Source organism: Thermobia domestica, chromosome 1 (genome assembly GCF_964235325.1).
Source record: "Thermobia domestica chromosome 1, izTheDome1.hap1.1, whole genome shotgun sequence".
Lineage (NCBI taxonomy): Eukaryota > Metazoa > Arthropoda > Insecta > Zygentoma > Lepismatidae > Thermobia > Thermobia domestica.
This window is the reverse complement of record NC_137454.1, coordinates 89,256,768-89,279,442: the sequence shown is the minus strand read 5'-3', so window position 1 is coordinate 89,279,442 and position 22,675 is coordinate 89,256,768. Positions and strand designations below refer to the sequence as shown.

Sequence of the window (22,675 nt, the reverse complement as noted above, 5' to 3'; positions counted from 1 at the left end):
CATTTACAACATTTCTAAACTTTGATTGACTTTTCTATTTAATAAAGATTACTAACGTTTCAGTTTAATTTTACGGTGCAAAAAATATACATTTTTATTGTGAACTACGTTTACTTCTACGTATGCATACAATTTTGCGGTAATATTTATTTTATAATTAATTACAAGAAAAACTTTTTTAATTTTTACTTGATTAAATGAGACTGTCTACAATTTCTGTAAAAGACTAATAAGAACTACATTTTAACACTACAAGAATTATGCAAAACCGATATTTTACGTAGAGTATTTATGTAAATTAGTGTTTCTGTTCATTTATTCAGTTTCAAATTGATTTTACAAAATCATCATTTTATAACTTCGCTGACAAATCACTATGCCTCGATATTTCAATTTACAACGCTTCCCAAAATATGTGCAATAGTACTAAACAACAACGGTACTATTACTACTAGGTCTAGTTGGTTGAGTAAAAGTAAGTTTCTTATACAGGGTGGACATAAAGTCCCTCTCTGATAACAAACATTAATAACAAGAAAACAAACAATGATAGAAGCATGCGGTCTGAAAACATCGCTTGTGTGATATTTCAAGATTTTGCCACAGCCTGTGCTGCCATCTAGTGCAGCTGACTGTAGCGCGAGTCATTTGTTTAAAAATGGTGTCAGTACAGCAGAAAACGAAGTGTGTGTTGTGATAAAGGAATGGTATAGCAAGTTTATTGCAACAGGAAGTGTTTTAGATCCTGATAGAAGTGGTAGACCGATGTTAGTGAGGAACGTGTGGAAGCTGTTCGAGTTGCTGTAACTCGAAGCCCACAGAAATCCTTGCGTTGCGCATCACGTGAACTGGACATCCCGAAGTCAATTGTGTTAAAAAAAAAAATCCGCAAACGCTTGAAGTTATACGCATAGAAGATGCAGATTGTTCATGCATTAATACAAGAAGACCGTCCCTGACGCGCAAGTTTCGCATGTGACATCGCATGGATGTTTTGAGAGCAACTAACGGAGCACATGTGGAAATTCTCTAAATCAGGTAAAAAAACACTTTCTTTTTTTTTGAGTTTTCCTATTATTTGCAGCAAACCGCACGCTTCTATCATTCTTAACATTCCTGTTATTAATGTTTATTGTCAGGGAGAGACTTTATGCCCACCCTGTATATTAGATACCATTTATTATTAAGTTACAATACTAAGGCCCTTAATATTATTTACGCCCATATTACATATACACGCATACATAACAGTCCATAAAAACATACGTTACAGTAATAATAAAGAATTTTTACATAAAAAAGATCCTACCACCACTTTTTCTCTCTCATCAAGCCGATGATACCTCAAAAATTATAAAATACGAAGTAAAAAAAATATATCAAAAAAGCAGAAAAACTGAAACCTGTCATTAGTAAATTTTGTAAAAAAGTTAAAAGGAAGACAGCAATGTGCGTAACTTTACAGAAGATAATAGCGGTTTTCAATAACCAATATAAATATAGTATTCTTGTAATAAAAAAATTACACGCAATTTTCTTTTTTCCGAGTATGTTAAAACCTAACAGAAGTAAGCTAAAACAATTTTTGCTGTATGCAATCTGTTTCTATTGCTTCACTATTATCACCATTAGCGTTGGTTCAATCTTAGTAAATTCATGGTTGTGTCGCTTGAGTCGGAAAATCTCAAAGCTATTACACATCCTGGAACTATTAAACGAGAATCAACGCTAACTGTTGCTACTGTTGAGGAACGCAGCAAAATTGAATATACTTTAGTTTACTTTTAGTAACATTTGGGTAAACTTTACAAAGAGAAAATTGGAGAAAAATAAGCTTGCCTTTCATCCTTTCAAATGTTGTTTAAAGTTTGCCAAAGATAGCTAAGAAAGAGATAGGAGACCAACACCAGCTCAAATTTTCTCAAATTTTTACTTGGAATTTGTACTTTTAAAAAGATCCAATGGATTCTTAGACCATAGATGACACTTTAAGATAGGATGGAGCTTCTATTAGAAGCGATATTTGACCTTTGCGGGTTTCATGTATTAATTCCTCTCAAATTATGTAAGAGTTTAAACAGCTTAGAAAATGCCTGCCTTTTATCTTACAATAGTGATGAAACATGTCCTTAATTATCTTACTTTAGTCAATTCTGAAAAATCTTGTTTCAAAACAAACGTATTCACTCTGTCAAGCTAGATTAGCACTTTTGATACTACAGTTGAAAATAAAATTCTCATATTTGGTGTCCATGCTTTTAATTCAATCAGTGCAGGCGATTTTCCGTTTCTTGTTGAAAATTAGAAATGAGAGCGGCTCTAATTCTACAGGGGCTTAAGCATCCTTTAAAAGGGATCTGGCAAGACTACTGCCTCACACTACCATAAGTTTGGATGTTGTCACACATGTCGACAGTATAGCCGGCAGAATGAGATTTATGTCTACTCTGATTGATAAACTCATTGAGAGATTGATATAGTGTGACCTTAAATCCCTCAGTCACCACATAGGTTTCTTGTCTAATCCAAATTTGAAGAAATAATTGAGATTTATACAATAATGTGCATCATGTGTTTGCAGATTTGGTGTAACATCACTTCTCAATAATACGTTTATACCAAATGTACATCTATGGTTTCACGTCAAACCTGAGTCTAGAAACCAAACATATAAGCAAATAAGTCTACGAATTTACCTTCAATTGGAATTAGACTTTGAAAGCAAGAAAAAAAAAAGTTTGTATGTGTTCAAAAAGGGGTTTTAAGTTAGTTACTCCTACCTCCGCAACAATCCTTCTAGTAAATGTGGTCTTTCTCACTAACTAGAAATATATGAACAAAATGCGGTTATAACGCTAAATTAAATATATCTTCAAATATAGAAGTTAACACATACTTCTTTTTCTCCAGCAGCAATCAAATATGCTTTTTCGATATTTCAAATCAATTATTTAACACAGTGAACGCCAATTTATCGTGTACGGCGAGTCTAAACAAAACAAGAACCATACTTGGCGCCATTTTCTATTTTCTTTGCCCCTTCTCTTGAGGTGATAATTCGGTGACTGAGTAGGTCACAATTTTTTTGAATCTTTGTTCTATTACTGTTCCCGCTCAAAACAGAAAAATCGAATACATGCATTTCACGGTCTAAAATTTTTAAATTTTACGGTCGAAAATTTCATAAAAAATAAACTTTACTGACAGCACAATGACAATAAAAACCGAACGTACGACTTCTGATGATTTGTTTTCCATTACCTGCACATTTTCTAGATTTTTCAAGGTTTGATAACGAAATTCACGGTTAATTTCAGATCTTCTCACGGTACACGAAATCCACGGCTTATTCACGGTTGGCTGGACACACTGTCTATTCTGTGTATCCTACTTCTTGTTTCATGTATCTAGGTCAATTAGGGTCTGAGACATGAACATATGGAAGTAGATCCCAAAAAATTTACATTTTATAAAATTCAGTCGAGTACCAACTGCCTTACTCTTATGAATGGGTTTGGTATCGTAAAGGTTAAAAAAGAATATTTTCACAGTTCAAATTCAAGCCTGTTTATGATATATTATGATGGTTAGCTACATCTTGTTACGTATAGATTTAGAAACGAACAACTCCTATATTTTTACTCGCAGGCCACCATTTGGCCATCACTGATTTCACAGATACTATTTTTTTTTTCCATTACGGAATATATTTGCTTTTAAAATCACACTTATAACATTCCATCTTTTCCTCTTCCTGCATTTTACATATCAAGGTCTTGCAGATATGACGTTACCCCCTGAATGATCTTTACTACAGCCGAACCATAAACACTATTATTTGCTACCTACACAATTTATCCACAATAATGAGGAATAATAAAGGCCTTACAAGTTCGCTATTCCATTATTTATAAACATCTATATGTTAAATGTAAGAATTAATTGGCTAAAAAGTGTTTATTGTACCTAATTATTGCCTATATTGTCAATAAGAATGGGGTGAGGCAATTGATATTGTATCTTTGCTCTCTCGATCCCCTTTTTTTTTCCTACTCATATGAGATTCATGCCTCCAGTTTTCACAGAAAATTGAAGTCATTATATTACTGAATTCGCCGTTTCGTACAGAATAAATGAAATAATTACAAAAAGAAATTATATACATAAAAAACGGACAAAATGAATGTGCTTTAATGTGGTATGTGTTAAAAAGTTAAATCAAATAATAATAATAAAATAATGGCAAGGGAAATAAAAGAAAAAAGTGCATGTTGTAGCTTGTATTTTGTATTAACATGTGCTTATCTTACATCTTTATAACAAAAGCGTACATCAAAACATTTTTTTTAAAAAAACAAAATAATTCATAGACGCAATTTCAACACTGTTGAAGTAATATATATATACAAATCGAGAAATCTATATACAAAACGCGTTCGAACATTTGTAACAGTAATATCTGCACAACTGTTCTAAGTACAGCTGCAAGTGGATTATAAAAAAATCTACAAGTCCTTCAATGTAACAAATAACAATCCTTCCAAATATCACAACCAATAAAAAAAAACAAGCCAACCTAACATTCACTTACAAAATGAAGGCGAAATTTGATTAACAACAAAACTTGCTGAGATCTTGATTTCCTTTGAGATACTCATTTTACTACCGCCAGGGATCCGTTTCACTGTACATTCTCTCAATGTTTTCCCTCAGCATTTTTTCTTGTTCTGAAACAGAAGGAACATAGTATGATTATTAGTACTTAACTAGAAAATCTTCATTCGAAACAGGTAACAGGAAAGAGTAACACGCAAGTATTATTAAAAAGTATTAAAGTTTTAGTATCTTATTGTCCTGTAGACACTTTATGAGTGCGATTAGGCTCACGTAGAGTTAGGTTATTTTAAAAACTAAGATATTCCGAAAATTTAGTACGATGAACTAGCTAGCATATCTTTCAGGTGAGCAAACAATCTCTAGATGTATACATTTTATTTCATCCAACTCTAATTTTAAATCGGCTTTGACTTGCTTTAATTAATTGAAAATACATATGAGAATGAATTGAATAAAGACAAACATGATAATCCTACATTAAAAAGCAACCAGACATCATAATGATGGTACTCTTTGACCTTATAAACATTTAAGCAAGAAATATGATTATGTAATTTTATAAATATTAATATATATATATATATATATATTAATAAAATTTTACGTTAATTTTCCTAAACATTCCCTTCTAATCGAGCTTCAAACTTAGTCTCAGCAGGGAAATACTTGTCCCCGAGTTTTCATACCGAGAATGGTCTGAAACAAGATGCGTCGTCGCCGTTATTATCCAATTTTATTTCGGAATTGCTATCAGGAAAATTGAAAGCAGCTAGGGCCTAGAGCTGAATGACACTCCCCAAGTTATGGTTTATGCTAATGACATCAACCTGATATGGAATTATATGAGGGCAATAGAAAGAAATAGAGACGTTTTATTAAACTCCTGCAGCGACATGGGTTTAAAAGTATACGCGGAGAATATCAAATCCATTGAAATTTGCTATGACCGTAATACTCCAAACTGTGGGTACGTTAAATTATCAAGTAACACTTTCGACAAAGTAGAAACTTTCAAATACCTAAAATCAACATAAACAGACCGAAACCAGAGATGTTCACCCTCGCGAGGGTGGCCCTCTCGAGGGCATCCTCACCCTCAAGTTCCCTCGCCCACAGTGACGCGAGGGCGAGGGAGCGCGAGGGCGAGGACAAGTTTTGGCCGCGAGGGCGAGGGTGCGCGAGGGCGAGGACAAGTTTTGTCCGCGAGGGCGAGGACAAGCTTCGATGGCGAGGGTGAGGGTGCGCGAGGGCGAGGAAAAGCTTCGACGAAGAGGGCGATGGTGCGCGAGGGCGAGGACAAGTTTCGGCAGCGAGGGCGATGGTGCGCGAGGGCGAGGACAAGCTTCGATGGCGAGGGTGAGGGTGCGCGAGGGCGAGGACAAGTTTCGGCAGCGAGGGTGAGGATGCGCGAGGGCGAGGACAAGCTTCGATGGCGGGGGTGAGGGTGCGCGAGGGCGAGGAAAAGCTTCGACGAAGAGGGCGAGGGTGAACGAGGGTGAGGGCCAAGTGTTACTGCGAGAGCGAGGGTGCACGATGGCTAGAGACAACTTCCTTCAGGAGAACGAGGGCACGCGAGGGAGGAGGACAAGCTTCCTTAAAAGCAACTGTTTTGGAGTTTGCTGTTTGACCTCTTTTGGAGAGAGGCAAAATTTAAAATATCTTCTGCCATGTCCCCTAGATGAAAAGTTAGTGTCATAGCAAGGTTATACATTAACCGTATTTTTCCTTTCAATTAATTGCAGTAGACAATTTCTCGTGTGTACGTACATAATTATTAAAAATATTAATGCAAATAAGAATAATATTTGATTTTTCCCATGAAAGTTTCCGGGTAGAAATAGCGCTACATTAAGAAGTAAGTGTGCCTCATTGTTGCCCTCCCTGTGCTGGAGACGTTTTAGATAAGAAGTGTCTACTACACTGTCATGTTTAAAGAGTGTTGGTAGACAGACAGACAGTCACTCACGTCATTCAGCTGTAAATGACAAGAGCGCTGATATCTGAACAAACACAATCAATGAGAGAACCATCAGAATGCAGTAGATCAGATGGAAAAAGACTTGATGGAATGACTTTGATTCATAGATGGCCATTTTGCTCTGGACTCTCTCGGACTCGGGCTCATTTTTTTCAACTGGGCTTTCGCTCATTTATTCCTTTGGGAAACGTGCTCGGGCTCACTTCCCTCAGTTGGACTCGCGCTGACTTATTTCATTGGCGCTCGGGTTAGCGCTTAATTATTGAACCCGAGAACGGTCGAGCGCGAATGCCGAGCTAGCGAGCGTTGGGCTCGTGAGTTTGGATGCCCATGAAATGGGCTGATTAATAGCATACATCCTCCTCCAATGTCCACCACTGATGATGTTGTTACAATTAATCGGAATTTTTAACTTTTCATAGTTTTGTGACAGCCCAAACTATTATCTGAATCGATATTTGTTAAAATAATGTCAGTCACAATTGTATCGATTTTCATTGTTTCTGCTTTTATAATCTACGTGGGTAGAGCTATCATTTAGTTACAAAATAAATATGTTTTTTCTTGTCCTTAAATAGAAATATCTGACACGTTAATACTGAAATTTTGTTAAAAGAGCTTCTTTAACAAAATAAATTTAATAAGTTCCACAAGACATAAGTTGTTTATGCAGCCGAAATTTGCAACTGTTGACTGATTGCCGTTTAGCGTCCTCTTTCGTCGGCGTGGCTATGAGAAGTGGACCTATAGGTTTAACGCGGAATTCGATCCACTGTCGTTCAATGTTCTCCCACTCGGAATTGTCCCCAGGACCCCATGCACCAAAGGTTCGCGTGCAAGCCAGTGAGATAGGGTTTGTATGTTGTGTTGTTCAATGATTTTTATTAGGAATGAAATACGTTACAGGATGATATACTGATTGTAAATATTATAGTGCAAGTATTGAACGATTGTGTGGTAAAAGGAGGAATATAAATTTGGACAAATTAAAAAAAAGGCCTGAAAAAAACTGTAGGATATATGAAACATATAAAACTTAGGTAAAGCCACTTCAGCAAAACGAAAAAATGAAATGAAATCTTTGAGTTTTACGTCCCATGGTTATGCCTGTTAGACTAAAGGAGACGGTGATGATGAGAGATGAGTGAAATGGTGGAATGAAGAAAGTGGGAGGAAACGGGAGAACCCCGAGAAAACCCACGAGCACGGTGTTTGTCCACCACAAAGTTCACTTGGCGAGGGCTGGGATCGAACCCGGGACCCCAAGCACCAGAGGTGAACGCTCTACCACTGAGCCACCGCGCCCCCCTTTCAGCAAAACGAGCAGGATTTTGTTGAGGGTAAACAGTTTAATCATATTATTATTAATTTCGCACAAATGTGCCATACATCATAGCATGGGCGGCGATTAGGGGGGCAAAGAGGGACAGTTACCCCCCACTCTTTAGAAATGACCCATTAATGTAGCTATATAGTTTCATTTGGAAATATAAAGTTTTTGTATGTATTAAGGTTCATAGAATGAAAATGGTGCCATAAGATATTTGCCGTTCCGTGAGTACGTATTAGTTGTCTTTCCGTGCAGTTAAGAAAGCTACAGGAGTTGCGTTTTAATTGCCACGAAAAATGGCTCAAAAATTAACCTATCCGAGTGTACTTTCATATTCATTTCTTCTTATGTTAGTCAGCCGCTTTGGAACTAATTGAGATAACATTTCGCAGAAAAAGAAGTCCTTCATGAGCAGTGTTTCTTTCAGAAACAATGATCTGGGGGGGGGGGGCACACTTAGTATCCCGGGGCGGCACTGCAGGTACTATTCTATTCATTATTATATTATAGACGTATTATTTTGGTCTCCTTCGGGGGGAGGCTCTCAGAGCTTCGGGGGGCAGTGCCCCCCCAAAAAACATGTCTGGAAGAAGCACTCTTCAGACTGTTGACAAATGATGTAAACGTCACTATCGACCGAGATCTCCATTGTAACAGTTGTTCCATTTTAGGTGTTCCACAGTAAGTTATACGATGATATGTTTAGTTTCCTTTCTTTAGGACGTATGTTAAGCAAGGGCGGATCCAGGACGGACTTCTGGTGGGGGTGGTGGGTTGTAATACTGCTACTTAGAGCTACTTTTAAGAGCTCCAAACTCTGGTATGCGTTTTATTTGTATATATAAAGTAAAGAAGTTTCCTCTTCTGGGGGGGAGCGATCGCCCCGATCGCCCCCTGGATCCGCCACTGACGATAAGGAAATAATTCAACAAGTAGGTTGAATAATTGATGCTCTGATCCTCACGAAGGAGGCCCTCTCGAGGCCTCCTCACCCTCAATTACCCTCGCCCTCAATGATATGAGGGCGAGGTTGCGCGAGGGCGAGGAAAAGTTTTGAGCACGAAGGCGAGGGCGAGCGAGGATAATGGACAACACCTATCGCGAGGGCGAGGGTGCGCGAGGGCGAGGACAAGCTTTGATGGCGAGGATGAGGGTGCGCGAGGGCGAGGAAAAGCTTCGACGAAAAGGGCGAGGGTATGCGAGGGCGAGGACAAGCTTCGATGGCGAGGGTAAGGGTGCGAGAGGGCGAGGGTGAGGGTGCACGAGGGCGAGGACAAGTTTTGTCCGCGAGGGCGAGGGTGCGCGAGGGCGAGGACAAGCTTCGACGGCGAGGGCGAGGGTGCGCGAGGGCGAGGACAAGTTTCGACAGCGAGGGTGAGGGCGCGCGAGGGCGATGGACAATTCCATTCGCGAGGGCGAGGGTGAACGAGGGCGAGGGCCAACTGCTACTGCGAGGGCGAGGGTGAGTGAGGTCGAAGTAAAATGAACATCTATGACCGAAACCATATCCACGAAAAAATTAAATGTCGTCTGAGAGTAGAAAATTCGTTGTGTCCAAACTGTCATAGTGAAGTTTGTCGAAGAATTTGAAGCTTAAAATACAGGGTTTCACAAAAGTCTCTTGCCATAAGCCAACTTCATTATGAGTGTCAATACACACGCACACACACACACACAAAAAAAAAAGGACAGTAAAATTGCTGGAAATTATAGGTTTTCAGTCTAAAGTATTGGATTTTTTTTAAATCGAACTAGCAGTTTTGATTCTACACTGATAGTTGCCCGAATGTTAACTGAAAAAAACCAACGTTACTAGTCATAGAGTTACAACAAAAGCATTAGTTCACACAATAATTGAACGGAAAGCAAGCAAAAATTATGCCGTAGAGAAGAAAAAAGAATACCACAAATTTCGATTGCAATCATTAGCATCATGGAGTGCAAGGACTGCGGAGGTAGGGAGGGCAAACTTCGTAAGAATTCACAATTTGTTGTAAAAATCGTGTAAAATGTGAAATATATTATATATTAGTGTGATCTACAAAACAAAATTATTAGTAGGGAAAGGGGGGGGGGGAAGGCACAAGGCTTATTTTATGCCTCGCTCCATTTCGCCATTTTTTGTTAGTTCTTGTCAAACCCTTCAGAGCAAAATGTCAGTATTTGTATTCTCAAGTTAGAAAAACGCTTTCTTCAGTGAAGCGGGAACATTTTTACGATGGATTTCAACCACTGTTCCTCCTCTTTTGTCAACGCTTCATTATACTTTTGGATGAGATATACTTCTTTCAGCTACATCATCACTACAGCCATTAGTTTTAATAATTCACAAACTTCTTGGAAAAAAGCATTATCTCGCCATCTAGTGATCATAAATGAAAGCTACGAACTTATATCTATTCGGTTATTAGCACAGCTACTGTGTTAAATTACATTGTAATCTTGACACCTATAATGTACTATACAGGAATGTAATGGAGTGTATACCCATTAATATGCTATTTTTTCAAAACGGTCCAGCGTATACCTCCCAAAAATTCTAGCATTAGATCATTCGTAATACTACAAGAACAAAAAGATTTAAAATGGAGCGACCTGTAAATACTGAGCAATAGAACTGAAATTTGGCAGGTAAGTAGCTTATGACTCTAGGGAAAATATAAGCCTTGTGGTGGATTATTTTGAACAAGCTGATTTTTTTGCATTTAGTTTTGGATCACCCTAAAACAAATATATACGTAGCAACAGCTGCATTTTTTTTTCTTTCTTTCTTTTAGGATATAATGGATATTTTTTCCGAACCAATTTTCAATTTGTTAGGAAGTCCATCCCTCCTACTGCCGCCCGGCCCTGCACCCCACAATACTACTGAATACAACAGAGATCTGTAGTATTCTTGTTTCTTCCTTAAGCATATTTTTGCTTGCTTTCCGTTCAATTATTGCATGAACTAATGCTTTCTGTTATATACTTCTGTTGTTAAATGCGCCTAATATACAAACTTGAGCATGATTAAGTATTATACATATGATTACAAATATACGTAGAATGATCTTTTGTATTCTCTACACTGCTAGTTATAAACGGGACCCCATTAGACTAAAGCGCCCCGGGCCTTATTGCTCTTAAATAAGCCCTTTGAGTTTCAAGAGATTCACATTACAATAATAAATAGTTCTTGATATAACTGTTTTATTGATAATTTGCTATATTAATTGATGTGCTTAATACTGGAAAAATAGTAAAAATGGCGCATAATATATCTGCTCGTTTTACTAAATCACACCAAATGGAAATGAAAAACAAATTAAAGGAATAATGAAGCTGTTATATTATTAAAATATTACCGCTATTACTAGGAAATAATACAGAACTATTTTAATGTTTTCTAGTAATCTATTTTTCATGTTCTTTATTCCCACTTCCTTCCATTCTTTTAATTTATTATATGTCCATATTTTTAATTATTAATTACTTTTTTCTGTATTTCTTCATTAATCATTATATTCAATCCTTTTTCCCTATATTATACTAATTTTTCACGTAACTTATTATACTTTTACTCTTCTGTATCCCCTTATCGGAATCCACTAAACATCACTTACTTTCAGTGTAACCATTGACCTTTTATTCCGTTCACGAAGCCCACCTGGATTCTTCCTCTGCCTCTTGTCTATTCTTTAAATTTTCTTTCTTTCTTTTTTCCTCCCTACTTCTTGCCCCTGCTATCTGATGAAGTCTTTAGCGAAAGTGTTTATACTGCAAATTATTAGTGCTCGGATTATGTTTTCACTATTTTTTTTTTTTTTTTTTTTAAATAAGGAATTCTTTAAGCAGTTTGATTTATCCAAAATTTGATGGATTACCATCAATTTTTGGTGAGGATGTCGAGAGCCAAAAATTAGAAATCGAATTCGTTGATGGAGGTGATCCAGCCATCACCATTTTCGGTTCATACGTTGATCACTAAAGGACAAAAATTGTAATAGATAGTGAAAGTTTTTTTCATGCGTGTATCACCTGGAGGAGGTAGTTTTTTTTTTTTTTTTTTTTTTTTTTTTTTTTCATGCGTGTATCAAGTGCTTAAAGGAGAAGGCAGTGAAAGTAGAATTTGTTGATGTTATAGTTATGATGTTAAGATTTAAAGGAAAAAAAAGAAGAATCTAGTGGTGATACAGACACATCCACCCCGACGACTTCGCATACAACTAACGACGCAGAGTCAAATTATAAGAAAATAGAATATATTATTGACAGGAAAGAAGAAGGGTGCATGCGTAATTGTAATGGGAGATTTCAATGCAACTGTGGGAGAAAAACAGGAAGGTAGTGCAAATATGGTTTACGCAAAAGAAACGAAAGAGGAAGGGGGGGGGGGCTGGTTAATTTCTGTATAGGTAGACAGAATTCACTAGTAGTTATAAATACTTGGTTCAATCATCACAAAAGCAAAAGATATACATGGAAGTCCTCAATGGACGCCCGAAAATATCAAATGGACTATGTTATGATTCAGGAGAGATCGGAATAGGTTGAAAAACATGGAAACACTTTCTGGGCTAATATTTTCTCTGATCATAACCTTGTGCTGGCCGAAGTGGATATTCAACTGCGAAATGTAAGCGGAAGAAAACTACGCAACAAGACGTTGAATACTAGAAAGTTAAAAAATGAGGGAGTAAGGAATCTTTACGTTGAAAACTTCGAAGAAAAATACTCAAACGAGGAAAGGATAGGTGCAGGTAGTAACAGACAGAGCATATTAAACTTTGCATACAGCAGACTGTAGAAGAAGTAGTAGGTTACCGCGAACACAGCTAAGAAACCATGGGTTACACAACAAACGTTGCAGAAAATGAATAAAAGGTTGATACAGAAGAGGGCAGAAAGATGTACAGGAAGTTAAACGAGCTACGAAGGAAAACAGAGGAAGGGTAGAATTTTACAAAAGAAAATGCGAGAACATGAAGAATGCGAGAAGAATCAGAAAGAGTTGGGAAATATGAGGAAATGTACAAGGAGGTGAAATCTACGGAACTTTGGAGAAACAAAGAGGTATTACAATGGCAGCAGAAAATAAGAATGGGGACGTAGTCACCGAGAAAAGTGAAGTTTTAGAAAGGTGGAAAGAGTATGTTGAGGACTTATATGAAAGTAGGTTGATTGATTGATTGGTTCAGTTTTAATGGGAACGTCAGCATCGAGGCTATTTATGAGTACGGACGGACCGCATGGCCTAGATGTTGAAATAGAAAATGAAGAATGCGAGAATGATAAGGAGTTTATTATTCTTCTGAATGAGTCTGGAAAAGCTACATCCGAGATTATGAATGGAAACACAATCGGTTTAGAGAATATACCAACCGAATTCACTAAGAATATGGGAAACAAAGTCAAAAAAGAATTGTTCCCATTCTGCAATGAAATACAGGGTGTTTCAAAACAACACCGACAGCGTTTGGGAGGTGATTCCTGACATCAAGATAAGACAAAGTATAGACCATCCTGGGTGCACAAATGCTTCCTTTCGGAGTTATAGGTTTCCGAAAACATGAAAAAATGAACTTTAAAGGTCCATAGCTTCAAAACTATGGGACCTACCGTGGTTGGGTCAAGACTTCACTTAAGAACTAATATGTGCCCTATCCAAAAATCCATGTATTAGAATTCTAAGGTACTCACGAAGCAATTTTTATAGAGGGAGTTTGGCTACCATTCATATAATTTGAAATACTCTCCAACTGCCTCTATAAAAATTGTTACGGAAGTACCGCAGGATTCTGAAACATGGATATTTGGATAGCGCATATATTAGTTCCTAAGTGAAGTCTTGACCCGACCACGGTAGATCGCATAGTTTTGGAGCTATGGACCTTTAAAGTTCATTTCTTCATGTTTTCGGAAGCCAATAACTTTGAAAGGAAGCATTTGTGCACCCAGGATGGTCTATACTTTTTGTCTTATCTTGGTGTCAGGAATCACCTCCCAAACGTTGTCGGTGTTGTTTTCAAACACCCTGTATATAAAACAGGAGAGTGGCTAAAAATTTCCTAAAGACAATCATGATACCAATTGCTAAAAAATCAAACCCAGAAAGAGATAAGATTATAGAACTGTTCGTCTCATATCGCACGCAGCAAAAAGGTTGCTTCGAATACTGAACAGAAGGCTGTATGCAAGAACAAATGAAAAAGTGGAGGAGGAACAGTTTGGGTTCAAGAAAGATAAGGGCACAAGAGATGCAATTGGACTATTAAGGGTAATCAGTGAATGGTTTATGGAAAAAGGGAAAGACGTTTATGTTTTATCCGTTGACCCAGAAAAGGTTAATTCGGAATTATTGGAAGTTATAGAGAAGGTTGGGTTGGAGTGAAAAGATCGAAGACTCGTAAGAAACTTAAATATGAACCAACAATTAAGTATTAGAATAGGGGAGAAAATGACAGAGGAGAGCGCAATTGGAAGGAGAGTTCAACAGGGATTCTATCTCTCACCATCGTCATTTAATATCTATCTAGAAGAGAAAGTGAAAAAGAGCCTACATAATAAAGACAGCATTTCGGTAGGAGGTAGAATGATTAGGTGTATAGGGTTTACAGATGATATGTCGCTTGTTGCGAAATCAGAAAATAAAAGCAATAAGATGTTAGAAAACTTGACGAAGGGCTTGGAGAATATGAGATGAAAATGAATGTTAGAAAGACAAAAGCCACAGTGATTAAAACGAAGCGGTCTGTGTCAAATATAGAAGTAGGAGGGGAAAAACAGAACAAGTGGCTAGTTTTCGATACCTGGGTTGTATTACTAGTGATTATATTAACTGCGAACGTAAAATAAAAGCAAAAAAGGAATGGGGAAAGAAATCTTGAGAAGAAGAAAATTCTATTTTGTTGGACCTTGAATAAAGTATTGAGAAAAAAAAAACAGGTTTCGTGTGAAGTATTATCCTGTACGGAGCAGAAACATGGGCATTACAGAAAAGTGATGAAAACGGTGACATATCCTAATTTTTTAACCATCCTTCATGTTTTTTTTAAATTTATTTATTTATTTATTTATTCTTTTTGAAGTCTACCACAGGCTGATGAAGGAAGTAGCATCTTCCGAAAGCGCTACCTGTTGCATGTAGAAGAAAATTCTGCTACAATTTTTTTGCGATGAGTAATAGCCTTTTCGCTTTTTCTCATTGAATATAATCACCGCTCGCAATATTGTGAGTGAGAGAGTGTTCAGAAATGCTGGGTGAGAAAAGAATAATTTTAGATATTACTGAAAAGAGGAAAAGAAACTCGTTGGGACATTGGATAAGAAGGAAATGCATCACGCGAGACGTGTTAGAGGGAATGGTGGTAGGAAAGAGAGAGAGGGAGGGAGGGAGGGAGCGAAGGATGCTACAATTGATCGACAGTATCAAAACAGAAAAATCATACGAGAAGACGAAGAGATGGAGCATGGAGCACGGAAACTTCTCAGTTGCGGAAAGTGACCTGCCAACAATAGGGTCAGAATACCTATGATGATATGTTTACTTTTTTTTATTATTATTATTATTATATTTATAGCATTTAGGGAACGAATAAGTATTCTTGGGCTACACTTTAAATTGACAAATACGTAAGTCTTATAGTTGTAAGTCAATTATAAATAAGTACAGAATAGTCAATTATAAAGTCAAGTAGAGACGGTTTAAGACGGACAACACTTACGGGGGTCAATAAATTCGGTTCCGGGTAAATCTGTAGAACTTCATGCATATTTTGAAGCTTCTTCGTGCGCATATGGTTTACAAACACGTCTTCGGCATGGGATACTAGAGTTCGATTCTCGATAGGAATACATACGATTAAGAGTCTACATTGAACAGTCGGTCTACATCCTAGTGCTGAAAATGAATGGTCGAATGATTTATTCAATTGCTTTAGAAACGATCGAAATTGAATGCGTAAGTGTTTCAATGCAACATGAAAATATGCCGTCTCTCTAGAAGTAAATACATAAATATACGATAAACGATAGTTTTTGTATCCCATTCAAATTACGTAAGTATGTTTATTTATGGGTATGTAACCAAGTGAGTTTTACAGAATCGATTGAGATGAGGGGCACGGTGATTCAGTAATAGAAATAATTCTGTATGTTAGACACACATATTGGATATCTGATTATACAATGGCAAATTTTCCTGCAATATTTGTACCTAATATCAGAACTTCAAGAATGTCTCCAAAGTAAAGCATCAATGGAGGCTCCAAAGTCAGGGAATTATTTTGGCAATGGAAGAAGGAAATGCAAAGCCAATTTCACCGCTAATGTCGATGTGACTTCCTGTTGTAAACTCCCGAGTCGCCACTGGGAGCAACGAAATCAATTGCGGCTCACACGATCTCAAAGTCATAACAGTGGCATTCCGAAGCACAAACCTCTTTAGGTGTCCGCCATATAAAAGCCCAACCTATTGTTGGTGATCCGGAAAAAGATGACTCATCGGACCACATGTCCTTGGCACCATTGTTTTTGAGCTATGCGTTCGCGGTGCTGACTACATCTTTCAAAACTGGAAACTCGGGTACGAACGTAGAGTTATGAATTGATATCTCTCGTTGGCTTGTAATTTTCACAGAGGTCGTTCCAGATACTGACTGAGTTCCGCAGTCAGTTTTGCCGCATTAGTTTAAGTTAATTATAAACATCTTCGATGTTCAGATATTCCTTCACATAGGCAGATTTCTTTTGTTTGATTATTCTTACGACCAGTTCTCTATACCATTATCACCATGGACACTTGATTTTGATATAATTAACACACACCTACTCCGATTAACCGCCAAACCACGAAATTTCACCCTCTTTGAAAATCAAAGAAGGCTCCCAAGGCTAGGCCTATTGCATATATGTATCTGTACAACACCGCCTCGCGTATTAGTCACTATCATCAGTATCAAAAGACAGTGGGAAAACACGGAATGTTCAGTGATACTAATAACAATTACATGTTGCAGCATATGGGTGTTTCCATTTATTTTGATAACTATCTCTACTATATGAACTACTCTATACTTTCACAGCCTGGAAGACCATCACGTGAAACTGGATGACAATAACAAGCCGAACCGAACGCTTCTCAGTTGGTGTTTCATTTCTTTAATGTTTCTAGTCGTCCTTAGTTTGATTTTCCCCTCAAAAATCAAGGACACTATACATGGTTCGAACTCAACCGAACTCATCCGAGGCTGACGACCTATATAAGTTTTACACAAGCGTATGATATACTATGTTGTACAGGCTTTCCGTTTCTGAGTTATGGGCGATTAAATTTTGCGTCATATTTTCGAAATAAAAGAACTTTCACAGAACTCACCCAATCGGTATCAAACTTGGCATGGTAGTAGACCATGTTCTACTATATAAGCATGAGAAATATTTTATTATATTGGCTTTGGGTTCCCGAGTTACGCACCAACCAATTTCTATATCAGTTCACTGGACGTAATGAATCCATAATAGTCTTGATAGAAAAAAAATGAAATGAAATCTTTAAGTTTAACGTCCCACGATTATGCCGGTTAGGCTAAAGGAGACGGTGATAATGAGAAATGAGTGAAATGGTGGAATGATGAAAGTGGGAGGAAACGGGAGAACCCCGAGAAAACCCACGAGCACGGGGTTTGTCCACCACAAAGTACACACGGCGCGAGCTGGGATCGAACCAGGGACCCCAAGCACCGGAGGTGAACGCTCTACCAATGAGCCACCGCGCCCCCTTGATAGAAAAAAAAAATAAGAATCAAATGAAGGATTATTTCTTTACGACTATGCATATCTCAGTTGTTTTCTTATTTCTTTCATTGGCGAAAGTTTAGTTTCCTTTCCTTCACTTGTGTTTTGTGACAATGTTTTACTATTTTCTGACTAAGAAACAATAAATGACGATAAGTAATGTCTATGAATGAATGCATTTGTAATATGATATATTAATTTACGCAATTCACGCTTAGGATTTGTTGAAATGAAATCTTTCTGTTTAACGTCCCACAATTATGCCCTTTAGGTTAAGGGACACGGATGATTCACGCAATTGAATGATAGAAAAAATGGTGAATGAGGATGTGGGAGGAAGCGGGAGTACTCTGAGAAAATAAAAGAGAGAAAATGAAACAAATTAAAATTAATATTAAAAAGAAAACCCACATGGATCATTCGTCACACTTGCAGATAATTTCACAAAAAAGATTTCTCTCAAAGACTTTTCCTTCGAATTCCTAAGGTCCTCTATATTCCCTGGTTTCAGAGTTACCAGATTCAAAGTTGGTAACACGCCTCCTTCATTCCGGAAACGCATCTAGAACTGTAATCCAGCCCTAGTCCAGTTAGCCTTTGTTCAACTTTAATCCCATTTCATTACCATTATTATTATTTGAATGAAAATGGACTCCATAGCCAATCTCCCTGTTCGTTAAAAAGAGTGGATTATGTTACCTTAGTCCCAGATTTTTAAATTCAATAATACAGAGTAAGTTATGGAGTCTCTTTTATTTAAATAGAACAGATTAAATTTGGACAGGAGTCAACTCGATCAGAGTTGGACCATAATTCTGGATATGTTTTCGTATTTTACCAATTTTGAATCTAACAAGTCTGAAGCCAGATAATACGGACATACCTTAGGGTTATGAAGATGAAGTCTCCAGGGTAATTTACTTCTATGAAGTTACATACTTGAGGGAAGATCCATGCTGGTTTTCTTTCTAATATTGAATTTACATGCAGTTCTTTTTTCTTATTTATTCCTTCAAAATTCTAAAGACGAACACCGTGACGATTCAAAACGGTGTTGTTGGCAGAAATACACGTACAAAGGCAGTATCATATTCAGTTTACATTTCCTTTGGAACATCTTCATATGCAGTACAATTCGATGTAGTGCAAAGTAGGCTTCAAATTCTGTACTACCATCCAGCTATCTGAATGTACTCTGACCACTTGTAAAGTCAACATTTAAGAAAAAATTAAAGTTTTACAATTTCTCGAACTACCTCGTTTAGTTTCTAGAATGGACGCTGATGTACAATAAGAAAACCAAATTCTAATTCATGAAGCCATAATCAAAATATTTTTCGACTTACTAATCTCAGCCATTCTGTCACGTTTGAAAAGGAATAACATACCTACATCTCAATATCTTAAAAGATACTGCATATCGCTGAACAGTGCGCATATGCTTTAAACTTACAGCCCACACCTATTGTAACTACTTACCTTCTCTTAAGTTAGCAATTACACATTGTTTCCGCAAGAATTCTAAGCATAGCTCTTTGCTTAGTCCAAATGCATGCATGTTACACGTAAAAGTTCTGAAAGCAAAATAAAGAAAACGAATTAAAGTTTAATCTTAGTAGTTTTTACATTTAAAAAGTGAAAGCTTTGTCCAACAGTAAACTAAACACTAAAACACATTAGGAGAATAAAACATAGTCTAAAATGTATGTTAATTCAAGTTGAGTCTCCACTCTATCGCTTTCTAGGTCTTTTCAATTAGATACTTTCAATAACATGTATTAAATCGCAGTAAAAGAATCAGCAGGTTTCCAAGGTTACATGCGCCAATCAATGTACAGGATGAGAAAAAAATGTATTCTCACTGTATAACGGAGAATAATTTTAATAACACAAAATAAACATGTATACAACAGTGGTTCTCAAACTTTTCAATAACGCGGACCCCCCTATTCATTCAGAAAGTGATCTGCGGACACCCTTGCAATGCTATCTGAAATTTCATGTGGTGTTAAAAAAAAAAATGTATTATTTAGAATTACCACTGACAAGAAAAGGACCAAGAAAAATAATGCAATAAGTAGTTTATTCTAAAGATACATGATTGTTTCCTAGTGAACGAAATTTCAGTTGAAAATGCAGTAATTTTCAAGACTGATTTTTTAGTTAAGGAAATCCACATGATAAATAATATTCTTAAATGTGGAGTCACTAATGTGAGGAATGAAATTCTTTGTGTTTTTCCATAATTACACTGATATCTGGAATAGGTTTTGTCGCCATCAATCTTAGGTCCGATTCCACATTAAGACGATTTCGCTGTACGGTTTCATATATAATACTACAAAGAGCAGAAAAGTAAGTGGTAGACAAAGGTATCAGATGTTGCAATGACTTTTTAGACAACTCTTCATACTCACAGCACACACGCAACCAAAAGCTACAAAGTTCATTTTCTTTGAAAACGTTTTTGCACGAAGTATTGCAGGATAGTTTCAATAGCTGTTCAATAGCTTAGAGAGATTCATACCTTGTATGTCGTGGATTTCAACATTAGTGAAAGGATTTTCAACCCAACCATTACAAGGTTGTGGGACAGGGAAATATTACCGAAAAATTGCAGGTAATGCTTTCGAATGTCCTACAAGTGTTTACAACGTCCCCATTTCTGGATTTCCAAACCAGTATATGACTTACATGTGAAAGTAAACGATTGATTTCCATTTGAAATTAATATGAATGAATCACTATAAATGAATGAATACCTTTTTAATTCGTAAGTTCTCAAACTGCCTCACGATGCTACGTCGACACTGTATATTCCATGCCTACACTGGTAGTCGAACCAGTTAGAATGCGCACTAGGCACCGTTTCTTTCTCTACATTGAAGCACCCATGTATATAACTACATAATTTCATTTTTGGTCATTGTTATTTCACTCAATGTTTCTCTCTGCGTACACTCGTATACTGTTTATGTTGTGAAATCAGAGGTATTAGCAACGTTAAGGCTTCCAAACAGCCGAGTAGAGCGCGTGGTGCAGAAGTCGATTCATGGTAGGCATACATGGGGTTTAGAACTTATGTCTCATCATATATAACCTCGATGCTTAATAATAATAATAATAATAATAATAATAATAATAATAATAATAATAATAATAATAATAATAATAATAATAATAATAATAATAATAATAAATAATAATAAATAATAATAATAATAATAATAATAATAATAATAATAATAATAATAATAATAATAATAAAAAAGAAAAACATGTACTTACCCTAACTGTCCGAAAGTAATATTTTCTTGGTATAATTTCTCATCTGTGATTGCTTCTAAACTATTCTGTTCAATGTCTTCTCGAGTAACAACTGGCCGGTGAGCTCTCTCGCATTGCAAAGCATCAAAAAACGCTGCATTCCAAAACCTCAATGTATGCCATATTGTTTGATCCTTTAAATAGGTATACAGGTACTCCTTGAAAGGTTCGCAACCCGGCACATCAACTGGAAAAGAATATATTACTCATCATAGGAACCAAAGAAAACTACTTATAATAATGAAGTATATAACAGAATATAAGAAATAATAACTAGTTTGATTTTATTTGGTTTGTGAGTTGTTTCTTAGGTTTCAACTCAAGTCTCATTTACATCAACCTATTCATATTACCTTCTTCCCTACCCAAGTCACCAATGGAAAAGGTTGTTACTTATCAGACCACACTTCGATATCTTTTTATTTGCAAGTTTATTGACTTGAAAAATAACCTGTCACTTTTTTCTGCAAACTTTGTTTGACGATATCCGAAGGAAACAATCATAGGATATGAAATGAAATGAAATCTTTAAGTTTAACGTCCCACGGTTATGCCGGTTAGGCTAAAGGAGACGGTGATAATGAGAAATGAGTGAAATGGTGAAATGAAGAAAGTGGGAGGAAACGGGAGAACCCCGAGAAAACCCACGAGCACCGTGTTTGTCCACCACGAAGTCCACACGGCGAGAGCTGGGATCGAACCAGGGACCCGAAGCATCGGAGGCGAACGCTCTACTACTGAGCCACCGCGCCCTCCAATCATAGGATGTGAATAAAACAGAAAAGGAAAATAATTGAATCAAATTTACAATACATAAATGTACGTTTGTTCCAATTGATTTTCATTTCATGTTTTTTAACCATATTATTTTTCTTTCTTTTTTTTTCATATCATAAGAGGATGTGTGCATGAAGGACATAAAAGCTCTAATCCCAGATAAAAAGCCGTAATACAGAAATTTCCAAACAAACAGAGTAAACACAGAGAGCAATATGTTATTAGAATGTTCAAAGACTTATGATTCATCCTTGTATATGTAATTTCTTGAATATTTCGACTAACACGATAAGGTTATTTTGAAGATTTTGTAGAGACAAGTGAACACACTATGAATGCCCCCACCCAAAAAAAAAAAATAAATAAAAATAAATAAATAAATAAATAAAAATAAAAAATAAAATGCAATAGCTGAGAAAATATTAAGCATCTCTAAATATTTGACAAAAACAAACCATAATATTGCAAAGCTCAGGATACTATACTTTTCGAAAAAAATGAAACACATAGAAAAGCATTGGAACCAATCTTCATTAAAACAAAGCAAAAGAAAAAAAAAATCAAAAATTAAACTGTCATTAAGGAAATTCAGATGATATGGATACCATTCTTTGGTAATCACACTTTACACATTAAAAATATGCACAATAATTGAAACCAATGAATCTAACCTAGAATTTTACAGAACAGCAATTATCTAGATTACAGCCGTTTTTACTGTGCAGTTGCAAAATTTTCATTGTAAAGTTCTCTCCTCCTTCAAAACAATCTCATCGCATCATCGTAATCAAGATTGAAGATTTTCAGCCGAAATTAAATTTATTCGCATACAAAGATATAGTGAATAAATGTGGAAGACAGTTTCATAT

At 36.5% G+C, this 22,675-nt stretch overlaps 1 protein-coding gene across 3 annotated transcripts in view; it reads right to left on the bottom strand.

Moving 5' to 3' along the window:
* Positions 1–4,265: 4,265 nt before the first annotated feature.
* LOC145687238 (uncharacterized protein KIAA0513) overlaps positions 4,266–22,675 on the bottom strand; it is an 87,582-nt gene continuing 69,172 nt past the window's right edge. For all 3 annotated transcript variants that reach the window (XM_081760718.1, XM_081760716.1, XM_081760713.1), the window contains exons 7-9: positions 20,991–21,216; positions 19,182–19,276; positions 4,266–4,727 (exon numbers count right to left, since the gene is read on the bottom strand). In XM_081760718.1, coding sequence (XP_081616844.1) covers positions 4,663–4,727; positions 19,182–19,276; positions 20,991–21,216 — 386 coding nt within the window. In that variant the 3' untranslated portion in view covers positions 4,266–4,662. The remainder of the gene's footprint in view (positions 4,728–19,181; positions 19,277–20,990; positions 21,217–22,675) is intronic.